This window comes from Siphateles boraxobius, unplaced genomic scaffold (genome assembly GCF_051911475.1).
Source record: "Siphateles boraxobius isolate OS27281-9 unplaced genomic scaffold, OSU_SipBor_1 49, whole genome shotgun sequence".
NCBI classification, from domain to species: Eukaryota; Metazoa; Chordata; class Actinopteri; order Cypriniformes; family Leuciscidae; genus Siphateles; species Siphateles boraxobius.
In genome coordinates this window covers 2,853,819-2,873,195 of record NW_027509130.1, presented here as the reverse complement: position 1 = coordinate 2,873,195, position 19,377 = coordinate 2,853,819, and the positions used below count along the sequence as shown (strand labels likewise).

The following is a 19,377-nucleotide window of genomic DNA, read 5'->3' as shown; positions in this document are numbered from 1 at the left end:
TGCGTAATAAAACTCTGAACGTAGCAGAACTAATTTGACAAGTGGAACAAGATGTGGTCAGTCGCAGAAGTGATGGAACTGATTCTTTCGGATAGGTCGTTAAAACGAACCGGTTCAAAAACTGATTCACCAGGCTCTTTTACACAGTCAATGACGTACAATGTTATATAATCAAAGAACCTAATAAATAAATTAAAAAAGTGAATAAACTTATCTTAATTAACAGATCAATTTCATAAACCATGTTTCTTTCTCTCTTTTCATTCCGGTAAAAGGTATATTATAAATGCTAATCTATTAATATGTAATATTACATAAATATAAATGAAAAATCTGCAAAATAAAACAGTAAAATTCCGTAAAACTACAGTTTATATATATATATATATATATATATATATATATATATATATATATATATGTATATATATATATGTATGTATATATATTGCAGTATATTAAAGCATATAAAGACAAACTATTACATGCACTCAAAAAAATGATTCAAGCCCTTCTTAGAGGTGACACATTTAAATCTAATTTGCTTTATTTAAATAAATCTATTTAAGATCATATGTGTAAATATATTTAATTGGTTTAACTAAAAAATTATTAATAGCTCCACTCAAAAAAAATATTCATTGGATGAACTCAATTAAGTTGTGGGCAGGATTTCCATCCAATAAATATATGTAGCCCCAACTCAATCTGAGTACATCCATTCAACAGAATGTAAATCAGTTAGCCTAACTCATTTGTAATAAATAGATGCAAAAGAATATAAATGAGAGAGGCTAGCTTATTTTTAACAAATACTTATCACTAACCAGAATGACTTTATTTCTGTCAGGCGTCTACAAAAGTTTTATTGAGAATTAACAGGGATTTAACTCTGTTTTCCATTTGAAGTCACCATAACAGTGATCAATGATTCCATTAGTTGGGCTCTTAACTCTTATTATATCTATTGTCTTTTTTTGCTGCTGTGACAGTGTGTTTGTTAAACACATTTGGAGCAGCAAAGAAAGCTAAAGTGAAATGAGATCAGCTGATGATGGTTAATGGTTGATGGTTTTATAATCATCATGAACCAGACTGATTCACTGAGGTATTTTAATCTAACAATTGTTTTTTTCACAACAAACCTTGATACTGCAGCATGAGATCAAGCATTATTATAACAATAAGTTCGAAAACTTTAACGAACATGAGCACAAAAAATCAGTTTCTGATGACACACACAGACATCAACAATCAGCATATGAATCTCAACAATGGTGACAATCACAAATATTTAGATAAACAGATTAATTCAGAACATCACTGAAAAGCTACTAATTCACAACAAACACAACAGCAAAAAATAAACAAATATTTAGAATCAAACAAAATTATAGGACAGTTCAGCTGCATAATTTATTCATGTTGCAATGCATGCTGGGAGTTTTGTACTATGGTGGTACCCAGCATGCATTGCAGCAAAGAACTTTTGATTGTCACCATTGTTGAGATTCATACGCTGATTGTTGATGTCTGTGTGTGTCATCAGAAACAGACTTTTTGTGCTCATGTTCGTTAAAGTCTTCAAACTTAGTGTTATAATATTCCTTGATCTCATGCTGCAGTAACACAAGGTATGTGTTGTGAAAAAAACGTGAAAACATAATGGTTAGATTATAAAAACCTCAGTAAATCATTCTGTTTCATAATGATTATAAAACCATCAACAGGTAACCATCATCAGCTGATCTCACTTTAGCTTACTTTGCTGCTCCAAATGTGTTTAACAAACACACTGTCACAGCAGCCTAAAAAGACAATAGATATAATAAGAGTTAAGAGTCCAACTAATGGAAACACTAATCACTGTTATGGTAACTTTAAATGGAAAACATAGTTATAAACCCCTGTTAATTTTCAATAAAACTTTTGTAGACATCTGACAGAAATAAAGTCAGCCTGGTTAGTAATAAGTATGTGATAGAAATAAGTTAATCAAGTCACTCATTTATATTCTTTTGCATCTATTTGATACAAATGAGTTAGGTTAACTAATTTACATTCTGTTGAATGGATGTACTCAGTTTGAGTTGGGGCTACATATATTTATTGGATGGAAATCCTGCCCACAACTTAATTGAGTTCATCCAATGAATTATTTTTTTGAGTGTGTAAAAATATAGTGACTTTTTTGGTCTTGATTGCAATATATTTGTTTTGTATGTATCAATATACACTGTAAAAAAAGATTAGTTGACTCAACTTAACTAAGTCAAGTCATCTTTTTCCTTTGACTGAGTTAATTTGAGTCAACTTATAGTGTCAAGTTTATTACACTTCAAAACACGAATTGATGCAACATGCAGTCTGTTGACTCAACTTCCTGTATCAAGTAATGTTGACTGGAAAACATTAATAATAATAATAATAATAATAAAAATTTATTTCTTCAGCACATTTAAACACAACACGAGTTGACCAAAGTGCTTTACAGATTCCACATTTCAAAAAACATAAAAAGGACAGACATAAAAAGGATACAAATCATTCCGAGCCACAAAGACTAAAAGCAATTAAAAGCCACTGTAAATAGATAAGTCTTCAACGCAGACTTAAAAGCTTCAATGGAATCGTAAGCCTTGATGTAAGCAGGGAGTCCATTCCAAAGCCTCGGTGCAGCCACCGAGAAGGCTCGGTCTCCCTTCGTTTTCAGGCGAGATTTTGGAACCTTTAGCAGTGAGCTTTGCGATGATCTTAATGGTCTAGAGGTGCAGTGATGCTGCAATAGCTCAGAGATATAAGCAGGGGCTTGTCCATGTATACCCTTATACACCATTAAAAGGACCTTAAATTGCACCCTAAACTCCACCGGGAGCCAGTGTAAGGAGGCCAGAACTGGAGTGATGCAAGAATATTTACTGGTCCCAGTCAGCAATCTGGCCGCTGCGTTCTGCACTAGTTGCAGACGCGCCAGAGATTTTTTGGACACACCAACATACAGGGAATTGCAATAATCTAATCTGGACGAGATAAAAGCATGGATAACAATTTCCATATCTTTAGTAGACAGAAAACCTTTCATTCTGGCAATCCCTCTAAGCTGAAAGAAGCTGCCCTTCACCACTGCATTTATCTGTTTGTCGAATTTTAATTCGGCGTCAAAGATCACTCCGAGGTTTCTAGCATGAGTCGTGACCTTTGAGCCAAGAGTACCAAGCTCGACTGAAATCTGTTCAGCTCGCTTCGGTGGGCCAAACACCATCACTTCAAATTTTGATTCGTTCAGCTGAAGGAAGCTATCTGCCATCCATTGTTTTATCTCATCCAAGCAATTCAACAACGATGACCCTCTAGCCTTATCCTCAACATTCAAAGGAAAATACAACTGGGTATCGTCAGCGTAACAGTGGTATGCCACTCCATGTTTCTGACAGATCAGGCCCAGGGGGAGCATATATAGTGAGAATAGGACTGGACCAAGGCATGAGCCTTGAGGTACCCCACAAACAACAGGGCAGACAGAAGAGGTAGAGGTCCCTATTTCCACCGCAACGGTCCTCCCCTGAAGATATGAGGCAAACCAGGATAACACAGTCCCCCCAATAGCCACCCACTTACTCAATCGTTCAAGAAGAATCCCATGGTCCACTGTGTCGAAGGCCGCGCTAAGATCCAGTAATACTAGCGCTGTGCAATTCCCTGCATCCACTGATAACAACAGGTCATTCGATACTCTAAGAAGGGCAGTTTCTGTGCTATGTTGCGATCTAAAACCTGACTGAAAAGTGTCAAAAATGTTATGTTTGTTTAAAAAAATAGTGAGTTGCTTAAGTACCACCTTCTCCAGCAATTTAGATAAGAAAGGTACCTTAGAAATAGGTCTGTAATTGCTTAGCACCGTAGGGTCTAAACTCGATTTCTTTAAAAACGGTTGAACAAGAGCATGTTTGTAATAAGATGGCACCATCCCCTCTGTTAGACTCTGGTTAACTAGGACTGTAATAGTGTGCCCCACCGCACCCCAAGCCTGAATCAACAAACGAGGTGGTAAAATGTCCAAAGAACAAAAAGCTGGCTTCAGGTGTAGGGCAATATCTAGCAATTCGTCCCCGGAAACAGACTCAAATGTGGTCATCACAGCCCGAGCACACACATCATGTGAAGGATCCAGACTGCTTTGGGCACTGACAGAGTGCACAATGCTGGCTCTGATCATTGTGATCTTGTCCATAAAATACTGAGCGAACTTTTCACTGGCTCTCCCCTCGTGATCAAAAACAAAGGGGCTAGCAGGACTCATCACCGAATTAATCACACGGAATAAAATTCTTGGGCTGTGTTGATTTTTAGAGATTAAGTCCGAGAAATGTTTCTCCTTAGCCACTTTTACAAACTTTTGATAAGAAAGCATACGCTCTCTAAGGATCTCATATGAGACCTGCAGTTTGTCCTTCAACCATTTCCTCTCTGCCTGCCTCCATGATTGCCTCAACAATCGACTCTCATCGTTAAGCCAGGGCTGGTTTACAGTTCTTGCTTTAACCTGTCTCCAGGGGGCGATACAATCCAATATATTGTTGCATTCTGAATTAAAATCTAAAACACGATCCTCTACACTCTGGTTTACATCATGGAGATTCATTGTTGACTTGTGAATATTATATAGTTCTGAGAACCTAAGAGCTGATGCAGTATTTATTGCCCGGGCACGACGACCCACTGTTCCTGGAGCCGCAATCCGCCTGGCAATAGTGACATTAAATGAAATGACAAAGTGATCAGACAACCCCAAGTTCTCTATAGTCAGATCCCCCACCGGGACACCCCAGGACAAAACTAAATCCAGAGTGTGCCCCTGTTTATGTGTTGCACCGGTCACCGATTGCGTAAGGTTAAAGGAATCGAGTAATAACAGAAAATCTTGAACTAAGGGCTTCTCAGGGCAGCAGATATGAATATTGAAATCGCCTAAAATGACAAGATTGTCATCACAAGTCATCATACATGATAAGAACTCTGAGAACTCTCTTATAAACTCCGTGTTAACACTGGGAGGTCTATAGATTATTGCAAATGTGACTGGCTTAATCAAATCGACTATAAATACCTGTACTTCGAAACTAACATAATTATCAACTGACACCAGCCGACATTTCATAGAATTCTTAAAAATAGACGCAATCCCCCCTCCCCGTCCCCCCGTCCTTGGAGAGTTCAAAGCATTGTAGTCATTAGGTGAAGCTTCAGCGAGGGAGCCACGATTGTGATCACTGAGCCATGTTTCAGTCATTAAAAATAAATCCAAGTCACGAGAGGAGATGAGATCGTTAATTAAAAATGTTTTGTTATTAAGAGATCTTAAGTTCAACAGGGCGATCTTAATGATTGTACCTTGGGTTGATTGATTATCAGGGATGGGAGCATATTCCAGGCACCGGAGATTCTCGGGGATACTCCCTCTCTTCCTGAAACGCCGCTGCGAGTCTTTAATCCCCGCTGACCGCGCCCGGCGCCGCGGGTAAACCTCCACCAGGCAAGAGACCCTTTCGTCCCGATAACCCCACGAGAGATGCCGGGGAGAGGAGTCGATGAAATCAATGAACTCCACCGCTGGACCCGTAAACACACAAGGACGCGCCGCTGATGCACGCGCTATCGCACGCGCCCGTCTCCGAGTCACAGCCGCACCCGCCCGCTTGCCTCGTCTCCTGTTCCGTTTCCTTCTGTTGCGACGGAGTTCAGATAGTCCACACAGGTGCGCCGAAGCTCGAACAGATGATGGGGGGTTACAGGACCACTGACCACCTGAAGAGCCTTTGCAAACATCCACCGCCGACTCTCGCAGGCTCAAAAGAAAGTTTCGCTCATATACAAGAAGAGAGCTAGCTCTCTGAACCAGCAGTACTAAGAGGAGAATTAACATATAGAGGACAAACAAAGACCGACGGCATGCCGAGCGAATCACAGGCGCCATCTTTTTCTTAAGAAATTACTTAAGAGAAATTACTCATTACTTAAGAGAACTAAAAAAATTATGTTGGTTGAACTTATGTTGGTAAATGGACTGCATTTATATAGTGCTTTAAACAGACCCATGGCCACCAAAGCGTTTTCTCGTCAGGAGCAGCTGGGGTTAGGTGTCTTGCTCATGGACACCTCGACACTTGGTCAGGTGGAACCGGGGATTGAACAACCAACCTTCCGGTTTGTAAACAACCTACATGAACCACTGAGCCACTGCCGCTCGGATTTTATCAAGTTACTTGAGTTTACAGAAATTACTAGATTTCAAAAATGTAAGCAAACTAATATCTACAAAGAATGTACATGAGAATTGAGAATTGGCCAGTCAAATTTAACACTGACACTCCGGCAGCGCTAGCCAGCTAGCGCTACATGCTAATGTATTTCCAAAAAACGAACAAACATGAAATATTCATCACAGGTTATGTTGACGGATAATTTGAGATGGAGAGACATTAGAGAACTGCACATTACCAACACTGTAAAAAATTGCTGTAAAAAAAACAGCCAAATTTTACAGTATCATGCTGTTTTCCATTAAAACAACAATATACCGTAGAAAAAATACATTTGGGGTGATATTTGTCGTTTTTAAGAAAGTAGCCTACAGGAATATACTGTGAATTAACAGCGCTCAAAGTCACTCAGAGGCTGTGTTCAAAATCATATCCTATACCCTCATTCACTATTCCCTACATTAGTTCACTAATATAGTGAATGCGAGGCAATGTGTAAACGCTTTGGTGGCCATGGGTCTGTTTAAAGCACTATATAAATGCAGTCCATTTACCAACATAAGTTCAACCAACATCTTTTTTTTAGTTCTCTTAAGTAATGTTTTCCAGTCCACATTACTTGATACAGGAAGTTGAGTCAACAGACTGCATGTTGCATCAATTCGTGTTTTGAAGTGTAATAAACTTAACACTATAAGTTGACTCAAAATAACTCAGTCAAAGCAAAAAGATGACTTGACTTAGTTAAGTTGAGTCAACTAATCTTTTTTTACAGTGTACATATATGGTCTATGCATATATTGCAATCAGTGGCGGAGCCAGGATTTTTTCATAGGGGTGGCCAGGCAAGGGCCAGCAAACAGTCTGGGGTGGCATATAAATCTTAATTATTTTAACATAAAAATTAGTTTAAATAATGTATTGGACTGTTTTAGTGCCTTCCTACACAACTGAATACAGTTCATTTGTACTTAATTGTAATTGAGATAGTACGAATTAGGAATCATGGAATACTGAGTGAATTTGATGTTTTTATTATTATTAGCTACTTACTACCTCCAGGCATATTAATAAAGAGTACACACACTATAGCTAAAGTTCAACTTGCTCAGTTAGCTTGGTTCTGGTTCTCAAAACCCCCAACATTGTTGCACCTTCATGGATGAGACATGCAGATAACTACTGTAGTTCGAGGATTATTTAACCTTCATTGGATTTTATATAATCAATTAACTCTTCAACTTTCTTAGTTGTCAAAATAAAGAATCTAAACCGTTCTATCATACCTAAATTAGAAAGGGGGGAAAACATCTCTTTTGAATCCCTATGTGCAAGAATGTGAACAAGGCGGAAGTAAACAGCACATAAATACCAGAATGTAAAATTAGTTATTTTTTATTTTATTAGTTATTCTATTAAAAAATGATAAATTTTTGTTTTTCCTTTACAAATTAACGCAAAATTACCGCCTATCTTCTAGTAGCCTACAAATGCACAGTGCTCACATTTGAACATTAAAAAAAATCACATAGCCTATCAGTTTGTGCCTTAAATTGTGATTTCACATTGCAGAATATTTTAGTAGAAACATATGTGACGCATATATAACAAATACATGCATGCATGCAGTTTTGACACAGATTTTATCGCCTTTTTGATTATTTCATGAGTTAGCAAATTGACAACAGAACTACGGCTACAGCACGCCACATTGCGCGTGATGTGCAAGTAGCCTACACTACAACGGCTGTCAGGGCAGGAAAGTTAGTTTTACTGAAATTGTTGACCTTACAACATCTCATCTTACTGCAGATAGCTTAACGTTACTTATTCAGGACAACGAGCTTTTCTCCGCATCTGACAGAAGTGTCACAAGCTTTCACACAGATCTTTCAAAATAAAAGTAGAATCAGAAAAAAAAAAGAGAATTAGGTTTTTGTTTCTTTGACTGGACATATGCGACTCACTCAAAACGGTCTCGCAACCCACCAGTTGAGGAACATCGAATCTATATTTACTATGCTCCGATCACTGCTCAAGCTCATTCGGCACCCGTACATTTCTCATAATATTATAATATAATATCATATAATAATACATTATAAGTACGCTGATATTTAAAAGACAGCTATGGAGTTCTCTTGAGAGAGTTTCTCTCGTATTGCGTTAGCTTACGCTACAGGAAAGTAGGGCTGGGCGATAAATCGATTTTATCGATTAACTCGAATGTGTAGTTTACGCCGATTTTTTTTTATGAAATTATTTTCTCTTTAACAACCGCCGGGGCTCCCATCTGGGCTCCCGTATTTCCGACCGGGCTCAGCGCTTGCCATGATAGAGATACACAAACAACATGGCAAATGAGCAGAGGTCAAAATCTTGACATCAAATTGACATTGACACTTTGACATCAATATGACTTTCATTTTTGACCTATTTCGTGACGTCATTTTGACATAATGTTTGATGTCATATTGATGTTAAATTGACGTCAAGGTGCCCGCTGGGTAGTTGGAGCTTATCTTGGCGAAAGCCGAGTACAAATCAGCATGAAGTTTTAACATCTACTCTCGTGTAATGGAAATCAAATCATGAAGTGTTACAGACAAATCATAACATATTTCCAATAACAACAGAAACTTTGTTGAAAAAACACCAAATGTTGACAAAATCCAATCCAGATCCAAATTTTTTAGAAGCGCGCTGTCACAGCTTACGAGGACGATAATATGCTGCTCTAGTAAACTACATTTGAAAGCAAGGAATTTGATCGAAAATCTCAGTCAAGGGAGAAAGCGAATGATGCTGATCAAATGTAGCTATTACCCTCACGGCTCAGCCGGCATTACTACGTAACTTTGTTGGTATATTATCTTGACCTATCTAGCTAGCTCTGCGATAATCCACCAGTGCTTAAACACTGCCTCTGGTGGTCAGGAGGAATGAAACAGAACTAGCGTACATGACAAAGCCATGTGATCAAGCACAAAACGAACAATGAAACATGAAACAAGGACAATTCAGACAATTCAGTGTGCTAGGGCAAAACCCTGACATAGACTATGTACTGCTAGTGCAGGTCTGGTTAAGTCTCTCTTATATGTTGATATTAGTTCTTAGATTGAATTATATATATATACTGTATATATATTGGTACCTGGTATTAATTCGTCCTTTCTGCAGTCATACAGCATGCCAAGCTGGAAGGGTCTCCCAAGAGCTGCTGTTTCAATCACATTCACTCCCACTGAATCCATACTAAAGACAAAACACAGAGCAGAAACAGATCATGAGGGTACAGTTACTGTAACCTCGCTGATTAACTCCCACATATTGAAATCTGTTGATATAAACGGATAAAGTTAAAGTGTCTTCGATTTACAATCTGAGAAATGATGCCATTTAAGGCAGCACTGGCAACTCTTTTAATAATATTCTGATATAAATATCATCGCTGGAGAGAGATTGGGTTGTTTTTCCCTATGTATAGAAATAAAGTAAAAGATAAATGGTAATATTATTACAAGCAACAAATTTTTGTTTTAATCTTTGCGTTTAAAAACAAAACTTCATAACTAGTACTTCATAATAGCTGTTATCGTGAGACTTAAATCTGCTACTTCACCACTTTAATTTCTCTAACATCTTTTTCTATGACTAATTTTCTTTCTGGAGTTCATTTTTCCTGGTTTACCCATAATTAAGACCTTGCCATGTTTACTTAGCATATTTTTTTTCACCAGGGTGATGTAGTAGTCATCATGTACATCATAGCTTTTTACTTAAAAAAATCTTTAAGATAGAGTTTTCATTTGTACATTTATGAGCCAACCATAATGTAATAGAAAGAATGACACCTAAATGTCCACCACGGTTGCCTCTATCAGCCTGCAGGCTCAATTGTGTGGGGAGGATTCGGGTTCGAATTGGCGCAAAAATGCGCGTTCTCGTCTACTTGGGCTTGCATCCGGCAATCGCCAGCAGTAACGTTAGTGTTTTAAATGGACTCTGCGGACGGAAAGAAGCGACCAGCCTCCAGCACAATCCAGACACCCACGGAAACTCCTCGTAAGTAAAAAAAAAAAAAAACCTTATCTAGTGCGGCCAAAATAGAGAGTGACCGGCGTCACAAGACACAAAGACAAGACAAGAGTCAACATCGGAGCGGTATTTGATTATTGGAGAGAGCACCGGTCAGCGCTGGGTATAAAAACAGACCCCGAGCTGGCTTTCTTTTTACTGCAAAGGTAAGACATAGTTACAACTCTCTGGTTGCTGTGGTCATGCTCATACGAGCGTACGCACCGAGAACGAGCATGAGACTGGCTGCAGTTTCTTTAACGGCCACTGGTGTCAGTAACGGTTAGAAATTTCAGAACCTACGCAATGCTCCTTTAAATTGTAGTAAAGCATAATTAAGTGTATTTAGTGTACTTTTGTGTACTAAATTCGAACAACTTCAAGTATATTTAGTATACTTTAAGTATATGCCTGTGTAAGGATTAATTACATGCTTGATTAGTGAATTTAAAGTGTACTTTATTTGTCTAACAAGAACATTACATATTCATTATGAGTGTCTTCGAAACATACAAGCAATATACCATAAGTGTATTTATATATATATTTTTAAATGTTATTTTATTAGAATAGGACAGTAGCTAGACAGGAAGTGAGAGAGAGGAGGGATCAGTCCAGGAAAGGTCCACGAGCCGGGACTCGAACTCGGGTCTCCGAAAGCACAGGTCGAGGCATTTGCCCACGAGGCCATCTTATTCTAAATACTACAAATTGCATATTTTGACATTAACAAATGTACATTATTAGATAAATAAAACTTAGCTATACTATGTACAAAATACTATTGTATACTATAATGTATTTTGAAAGTATACTTTCATTGTTACAATGATCATTTCCAGCACAAAGTTAAAATATATACCTAAAATATATTTTTAATAAAGTGCAAATAAATACACTTTTAAAAAATAATCCAAATTTTCACCTTTTTTTCACTATTTTTTTAAAATATATCTTTTTAGAAAATATACTAAAGTACAATTATTTCAAAGTGTGTTAAAAGTTGTATTGTGAAAATAGGTAAAAGCATGATGTTAATATACTTTTAATATATTTAAAGATAGTACAATTTTTGTTAATATATTTGCAATTTACTATTGAAAAAGGGACTATATTTCAAATACAATAAAGTATACTTTTTTTTGCATGTTTATAATTAATTAACCTGCAAACCGGGTAGAAACATTAAAATATTATTTATCATATTAAGAGAAACAAGTTCCAGCGTGAGACATAAATGTACAGCAACCATTCTTCATTTATTTTACTGTTAGAAAGAAACCCTTTCATGTTTATAACTGCGTAGCATGTATTTTATGATGCATCACTCACGTTCTCTGTTCCTCAAAGCTCTTTCTTCATTTTTATCTTAAGGAGTTAGAACTGTCTTTTTTTTCAATTAGACTAATAAATGACATTTGTTTAAACACTTTGAAATTAATTTAATGTGATTTCCTTTGGTTCAGAGATGCGATTGTCTTTCACAAGCTCGTCAGATTCAAATTATTACTTTCATTTTCAGTTAAGCTCCTCCCACTCAAGAGGAAACTCACAGACCACAAACAGTAACATCTACTATAAAGGATGTGGAGTGACATTACAAAATAAAAGAATCTATGTAGTCATTAAATTGTTTTAAAAATGAATTAATGTGTAAAAAAATAATAATAATTAAATGCCCCTTCCCCCAATTTCTTAATCTATTTGCCTAATGAGTCATTGGACACTTGATGCTGAAGCGACCACTGAACACAAATCAAATAAACAATGATCAGTTAATTAGTAGTTTTGAAAAAAAAAAAGTGATCTATTAGTATGTTTATTTCTGATGTGGCACTGCTATTGTTCAAAAATCATCAGGTTAGCAGGACTGATGCAGTGTGTATTTACTCTGGGTATATTTAAAACCACAAATAAACATTTCAAAAGAAAAAATCGTCAAAACGACCAAATAAACCCTTTAAAACCTGAAACCATGGTATGAGCCTGTCACAATACAAAAAAAATCATAGAATATATTTTCTTTCCGGAAGCAAATAAAACATTCATTGCTGATGCCACGTTTATGACCGAAACAATTGCTTTCACAGAAATAGCTCCATGAAGAATTCTCCATTGTAAGTCTTCCATTTTCATTGGAAAAAGACACTTGTATAATACTCTCCGTTGTGGTTTAACATTCTCCCCAAGTTGGAGGACAGTATCAACTCCTTTATGCATAGACTTCTTATTTAGAATTTTGACACAGCTTTTGTAAAAACTTTTCCAGATACTGGATTAGGACCCATCCATCCATCTTCATCCGCGTATCCGGGGTCGGGTCGCGGGGGCAGCAGCTCCAGCAGGGGACCCCAAACTTCTCTTTCCCGAGCCACATTAACCAGCTCTGACTGGGGGATCCCGAGGCATTCCCAGGCCAGTGTGGAGATATAATCTCTCCACCTAGTCCTGGGTCTTCCCCGAGGTCTCCTCCCAGCTGGACGTGCCTGGAACACCTCTTCGGAGGTGTCCAGGAGGCATCCTTACCAGATGCCCAAACCACCTCAACTGGCTGCTTTCGACGCAAAGGAGCAGCGGCTCTACTCTGAGCTCCTCACGGATGTCTGAGCTTCTCACCCTATCTCTAAGGGATACACCAGCCACCCGTCTGAGGAAACCCATTTCAGCCGCTTGTACCCGCGATCTAGTTCTTTCGGTCATGACCCAGCCTTCATGACCATAGGTGAGGGTAGGAACGAAAATTGACTGGTAGATCGAGAGCTTTGCCTTACGGCTCAGCTCTCTTTTCGTCACAACGGTGCGGTAAAGCGAGTGCAATACCGCCCACGCTGCTCCGATTCTCTGGCCAATCGGTTTTATTCTTGGGCACAAACTAAAACACAGACAAGTTCCATTAGTTTGGAAGAATGTGAATGTGCATGTTATGTTCCCCTAACCGTCTAGAGGTCGGGAGGGGAGGTAACAATGGAAGAAAAAAAAGAAAGGCAAGAACACACTTCAATCCTCTGTCCCAGAGTGAAGACGACACCAGATGATATATATATATATATATATATATATATCAAAGAAAGGATTTTATTTAGAAAATAAGGGACAGAACATACGTTACTAGGGAGCAATGGCTCAGGGGAGAGCAAGGCCAAAAATAACAAACACAACAGCCCACTAACTAATTTTGGGAGGAGTCCTAACTAACCTAAGTAAGGTTAAACAAAAAGAAATAAACAACACAAACTTCCCTCAACTCCCTTGCTATACAAAAACAGGGACAAAAACAGTATTCAAAGAAAAGGCACTCACCCCCTACAGCTTCCCTCACAACAGTAACTACTAAACAGGTTAACAATAACACAATACCTTCTGCTTAATATTTAGTTGAAATGAGATCAAGATCTCTTAACACTGGTCACTGCTAAACTCAGTATAGCCAATGCTAACTACCAACTACAGTCTCTGAATATCAGAAGCAGACACATTTAACAACAGGGTTCAATCTTGAGCAGGAGAGAAGTGCGTTTATCTCTGCAGACACTGAACTGCACCTTATACTCTCTGTCTCAGGCACACACTCACAAACGAGTGACAGGTGCTGATGATTAGGCCTGAGAGCGAGTAGAGAGAGAGAAAGAGAGACAGCAAACAAAAACACAGGGCACACAACCACGCCCACACTTTCAGAAATAAAGTAAATCAAAGAGGTTCAGGAGAAAATACTCAGAATAATATAAATAAATAAATAAATGAATACGTCCTTGGACGTAACAGTGCAGAACTGCTTGTGTTTCAGTGCGTGCGGATGAAATAAAACCATCTGTAACATTTCTCTGCCGATTATCTCTGCGGGCTTTAAAGCTCCATTAGGTAACTTTTGTAAACAAATATTTGTTAAAACTGTCATTATGTCCTGACAGTAGAATATGAGACAGATATTCTGTGAAAAAATCAACCTCCTCTGGCTCCTCCCTGTGGTCCTATTGCCATTTGCAGAAATACACCGCTCCTGGTCAGAAACAACCAATCAGAGCCAGGAGGAATGTCTTAGCAGTGTCAATCACGCTCGTGTACGCGCTGATCACCCCTCTCTTGCACAGCGCGAGCGCGTACCGTCGTTCGTGACTCTCCTGTTCGAACTCGTTCATCCAAATGAACAAATCTTTTTTCGAGTCATTTCGTTCATTCAACGAACGAAATGACTCGAAAAAAGATTTGTTCATTTTGAACGAGTCTTTTTCGGAGTCATTTCGTTCATTCAACGAACGAAATGACTTGAAAAAAGATTTGTTCACTTTGATGAACGAGTTCGAACAGGATCACGAACGTGCATCACAGAACAGAGCAAGGCGAGCATTTGTGCTTATAAAACTTAAAGTGTTTTACTTATTTTTGAAATGACCGATCGTTTCGCTAGATAAGACCCTTATTCATCGTCTGGTATCGTTTAAAGCCCTTTGAAGCTGCACTGAAACTGTCATTTGGTCCTTGAAAAGTTTGTGTCCTATTGAAGTCCATTATATGGAGAAAAAGCCTGGAATGTTTTCATCAAAAACCTTAATTTCTTTTCGACTGAAGAAAGTGTAAGACTGGAAAAACTTGAAGGACTTTAAGAGAGGGCCACTCTCTGAGAAAACAAAGGAAATTAACATTTGAACTCCCCCTCATGCACTATTGAGATGAAGGTCTCACCTCCCTCATCCTAATCTACATTTCTGTCCCCCATTCTTCATCCTGGCAGAGATCTCCCAAACTCACACAAGAATCTAAATGGTTTAATGTGAATGATTATCATCTAGTTTTATACATATTTGGTATTATTTGAAATGTCTCGGTACGACTGGTACAAATGTCTCATTCCCAAAGAAGTAAACCCAAAAGGTAATAAAGTTCTTAGGAAGTTTAGAAATATCTTCCACACCCTCCAATACTGGAGGGTGTGTCTTTGAGTTAACACCTTCGACCATTTGACTGAATGCTAATTTTCCACTGCTAGCAAATGGTGACTTACAGGTAAAATTCCACTGTGAATGATGTTTAGATTTGAAATGAGGTCTGGGTATATAATGAAACGCAGCGAGAGCTCAGGGCCTTTTCTGTATCTGAGATCGGCCCGTGAGGCTGAGAGTTGCGAGTCTCTCTGCCTCACGCATTTCTTGTCGGGTAAACTTTTCCTCTTTGTTCTAGAGCATTTGATGTTTTGCATTGACTATCCTTGAATTGATGATCAAATTATAATGATTCATTTACCTGACATATTAAATTGTGACATTTGATTATTCTAATTGACTTTGACATTATTTGCATTCAAGAGTTTAAAAGAATAGTAAAACATTCGCTCACATTTAATGATGCACAGATATCATTGAAAAACCTTTTCATTTTATGGAGTCAGATGAAACGAGTTAATACATAAGATAAAATGTATTGCATTTAACCAAAAATACTTTGCCACGAGAAAAGACAGTAACACGCAAAGACCTTCACCTGTATTATTGGAAACCCTCATTGGACCAATACACAGGCTTACAAAGTGGTGACCTCGACGTGATGTCGCAACAAATGAATTTCACGAGCAACGTCTTTTCCAGCAAAGTATGGGGATTTTAAAATCAACACGAGGTTTGAACATCTTCTCTTTCTTCTGCCGCTGTGGTAAGTCAACTTTTTCTTCCCTTTTGAGAAGTGTTGAGAAAATGTTGTTTGCATTGTTACGGATCGGAAAGCCATTTGTTTAGTCCGGAACTGAAAAACGTGAGGACGTGATAGTGGCGGCGCAGATGAAGAATGAAACCCCTTGTTAATAGATTTTAAAGATATCCTTGTTTGCCTAAGCAACAAAAAAAAAACGAAACCTAAAATCGGAATAACATCTTCCAAATGTTTTTCGTGTAACGTTACTTGATGAGGAGCTGTAAAACAAACCCTAAAAGTTTTCAAATCAGCCGCATGTTTGTCGCCATTGTTGTATTGGCTTTGTTGAAACAAACCAGCAACACGTGAAGAGAATCAGCAAACAACAGAAAGAAAAATCTAAGTTTGTAAACGATCGGAAAACACATGATTTTATAAATAAAAGACAGGCCGATGATGCATTGTTTATAAAAAGCTAAATTTGGAAAAACAGGCATGATATGATTTACAGGCTAAAATCGGATCTCAAGGCTAAGCTAAATGCTATTGTCCATGCTGTTTCCAAAACAAGGCTAAGCTAAATGCTATTGTCCATGCTGTTTCCAAAACAAGGCTAAGCTAAATGCTATTGTCCATGCATTCAAAAAACGCTTAACCCTTTGTGTGACCACCAGCACACCATGGGCCCTAGGCCACATTGAATAATATTCTATAATAAACCTAAACTAATCTTTACAAACTTTATATTGCATTTGAAAGCTTCCACTTTAACACAGATGGGATTAAAAGGCAATAATGCAATAATTTGTATTTTCAAATTTGGAGTTGTGCTTCACACATTGTAATGCACTCATAGAACACACTTTATAGTTGTTTGTGCTACTATATGTGCACATAGGCTAATTGTAAGTTTATTCTTTAAACACAGGATTGCTTTATTGTGGGTGTATTTGGAACACTTAGGTAAAGGCTGTTGATGTTGTATTCTAGGCCATGTATCCTGTGTGAACTGAATTGAACAAGTGTGTGTCTATGCTGAATGTGGTTATAATGTGATTCACAATGAATTTGAAAGTCAGAAACAACAAACGCGCATCTCATTAATTCTTGAAAGTCCCGAGACAGAAATACTTTTCATATTCGGAGAACGAAATATTATCACGTTTGAACTAATTCTGGATTGCTCTGAAATTATTTTTCAAAATAGATTACAGGATTCGTATATTTCCACAAGTTTGCGCCAGACATTAGTGACGACTAATACTGAATATCAGATTCAAGTGTACTTGAATGAGGGGAACGAGTTATTTCCGTCCAGAATCAGCAAAGTGCTGTTTGATCAACCTGGATTCGGGTGCGTTCCATAACCTCTGTTCCTGAGGTGGCGTTCAAGGGGGCTATTCAAGTGCCTGTTATTGTGTACGTGTGAATACGGCACATCTCAGATATTTAGCCAATTACCTCTGTTTTGATAAGTCAGACTGGCGAGATTGTGTCGTGCATCCTTAGAAGAAGGACTGCAAAGTGATATAGTTTCCTGATCTATAAACGAAAAATATAAAGTAAGAGAAAATAGAATAATCAAACGTTAAAATGACTTTGCCTTCATATAGTCTGAATTTTTGTATCCTTGGTGGAAAACTCCCATAGCTGCGATAAAACCACGCAAAGGAACATAGATGAGAATCAGAAACTGTGAACGCGCATCTCATTAATCCTGAAACAAAAAACTTTTTCATATTCAAAGCTTCAGGGAACGAAATTTCCCCAAATATAAATAGGAACATGTATAATGATCCTGTCCTGTTTACATTATGGGCCGAAAAGGTCGAGCCTACACTGTATAAACTCAATAAAAAAGGTCTTAACATGGACGCTATTGAGAATGAAATTTCCACTTGGTGGAAAACGGTGGGTAGTAAGCAGAAGAAATCAAAACATGGTGAAATAATTGAGGCTTTAAACTTCATGAGTTATAAACGGCTAGATAAGTCAACAACATTTCTATCTTCGCTTATGGATATTAAATGTGAAGAAGTGCATTCTAAAAATGCAGAGGCAAAAATGTCTGAGGCAAAGATTCAAGATCTCCAAACACAGCTAGATAAATTACTAGCTGAGCAGTTAGCCCTGACTGAAAAGTGTAAAAATCACAAATACACCATTGCAGATCTTAAGACTAAACTAAAATCTAAAAAATGCATGTCTCCCAAAACGCTCAACAGCGATGGGACTAAAAATGTGCACTTCTTAAATGAGCCAGCCTGCTCTTACAATCCTGTATCTTTTCAGACAGGTGAAGCATGTGATAAAGTTTTGAACAGAGTGCCTGTTTCAGCCTTTAAGGTGATACGGCACCCAAATGGCACAGAGTCAACCATTCGGCGTCCTCTAACGGTAACTGAATGTAGCTTGTTTAAAACAGAGATCGGACCATTCCCCTTGAAAGGGCCATTCGAACCATGGTGGAGACGCATTGTTAGTCTAAAACATGCATTTCAGCTTGAACCAAAAGATATTTGGCAAATTGTTATCAGCTCAATTCCAGACGTTCTGAACTATAAGATACCACAGGCTTTGATGACAGGGAACATCGTGCAGTCAATGTATCAAGATGAGCCTGAGGATGAAATCTTTAATAGACTAAAACAATGTCTTCGCGATCTACGTGGTTGTAGTCCTGTTGGATGGGAATTGATTTTCAATCGGAAACAGAGTACTGAAGAATCGTTCGAGACGTATGCAGAAAATATGTTTGAACTGTTTGAGGAGTATTCTGGAATTGAAGGTGTTAACCACAACAATGTAACTCTCCTTGATTTACTACTTACAAATGCAGGACCGCGTGTACAGCAATCGCTCATGTATGGTGCTTCTCCAGCAAAAAATACATTCGAAGGTATTGTTAGCTGGGCAACAAGAATTGAGTCACGAAAACAGATGCATGGTGAGGTAGCTGTGTTAGAATATCATGAAAATCCTCCATTTGCAGGAGAATTCAGAAAGCCACACAGTGAAAAACTGAGCAGACTCTGTAATTCCTGTCACAAAACAGGCCATACAGAGGAAAAGTGCTGGTCATTGGGCAGAGGCAGACCTCCACCCTATTTCAAAAAACGCAGAAAACCACACTCTGATGACACAAACCAGCGCTCTGCAAGCAACCAAAGCTCAAATGCATCCCTCAGTGAGCTAACAACTTTGGTCACTCAAGGCCTTCAGCTATTAGCCTCATTTGCTAGTCGGGTAGCAGCCCAATAGCAAATGGCTTAATAGTTTATCATCTAAATTCATTGAATCTGTCACATTTTTCCCTTAAATGTATTGAAACAAGAACAAGCAGAGACTCTTCAGAGACCAGAAACAATATAATTTCATTTATATTCTTAAATTATAATATAGATTATATTGT

The 19,377-nt window shown here is 38.0% G+C and overlaps 1 protein-coding gene across 1 annotated transcript in view; it reads right to left on the bottom strand.

Moving 5' to 3' along the window:
* The window catches only part of LOC143711059 (interferon-induced very large GTPase 1-like), a 39,692-nt gene extending 27,813 nt beyond the window's left edge, over window positions 1-11,879 (bottom strand). The window contains exons 1-2 of the mRNA XM_077202345.1: window positions 11,673-11,879; window positions 9,418-9,518 (exon numbers count right to left, since the gene is read on the bottom strand). Coding sequence (XP_077058460.1) covers window positions 9,418-9,517 — 100 coding nt within the window. The 5' untranslated portion in view covers window position 9,518; window positions 11,673-11,879. The remainder of the gene's footprint in view (window positions 1-9,417; window positions 9,519-11,672) is intronic.
* Window positions 11,880-19,377: the final 7,498 nt, after the last annotated feature.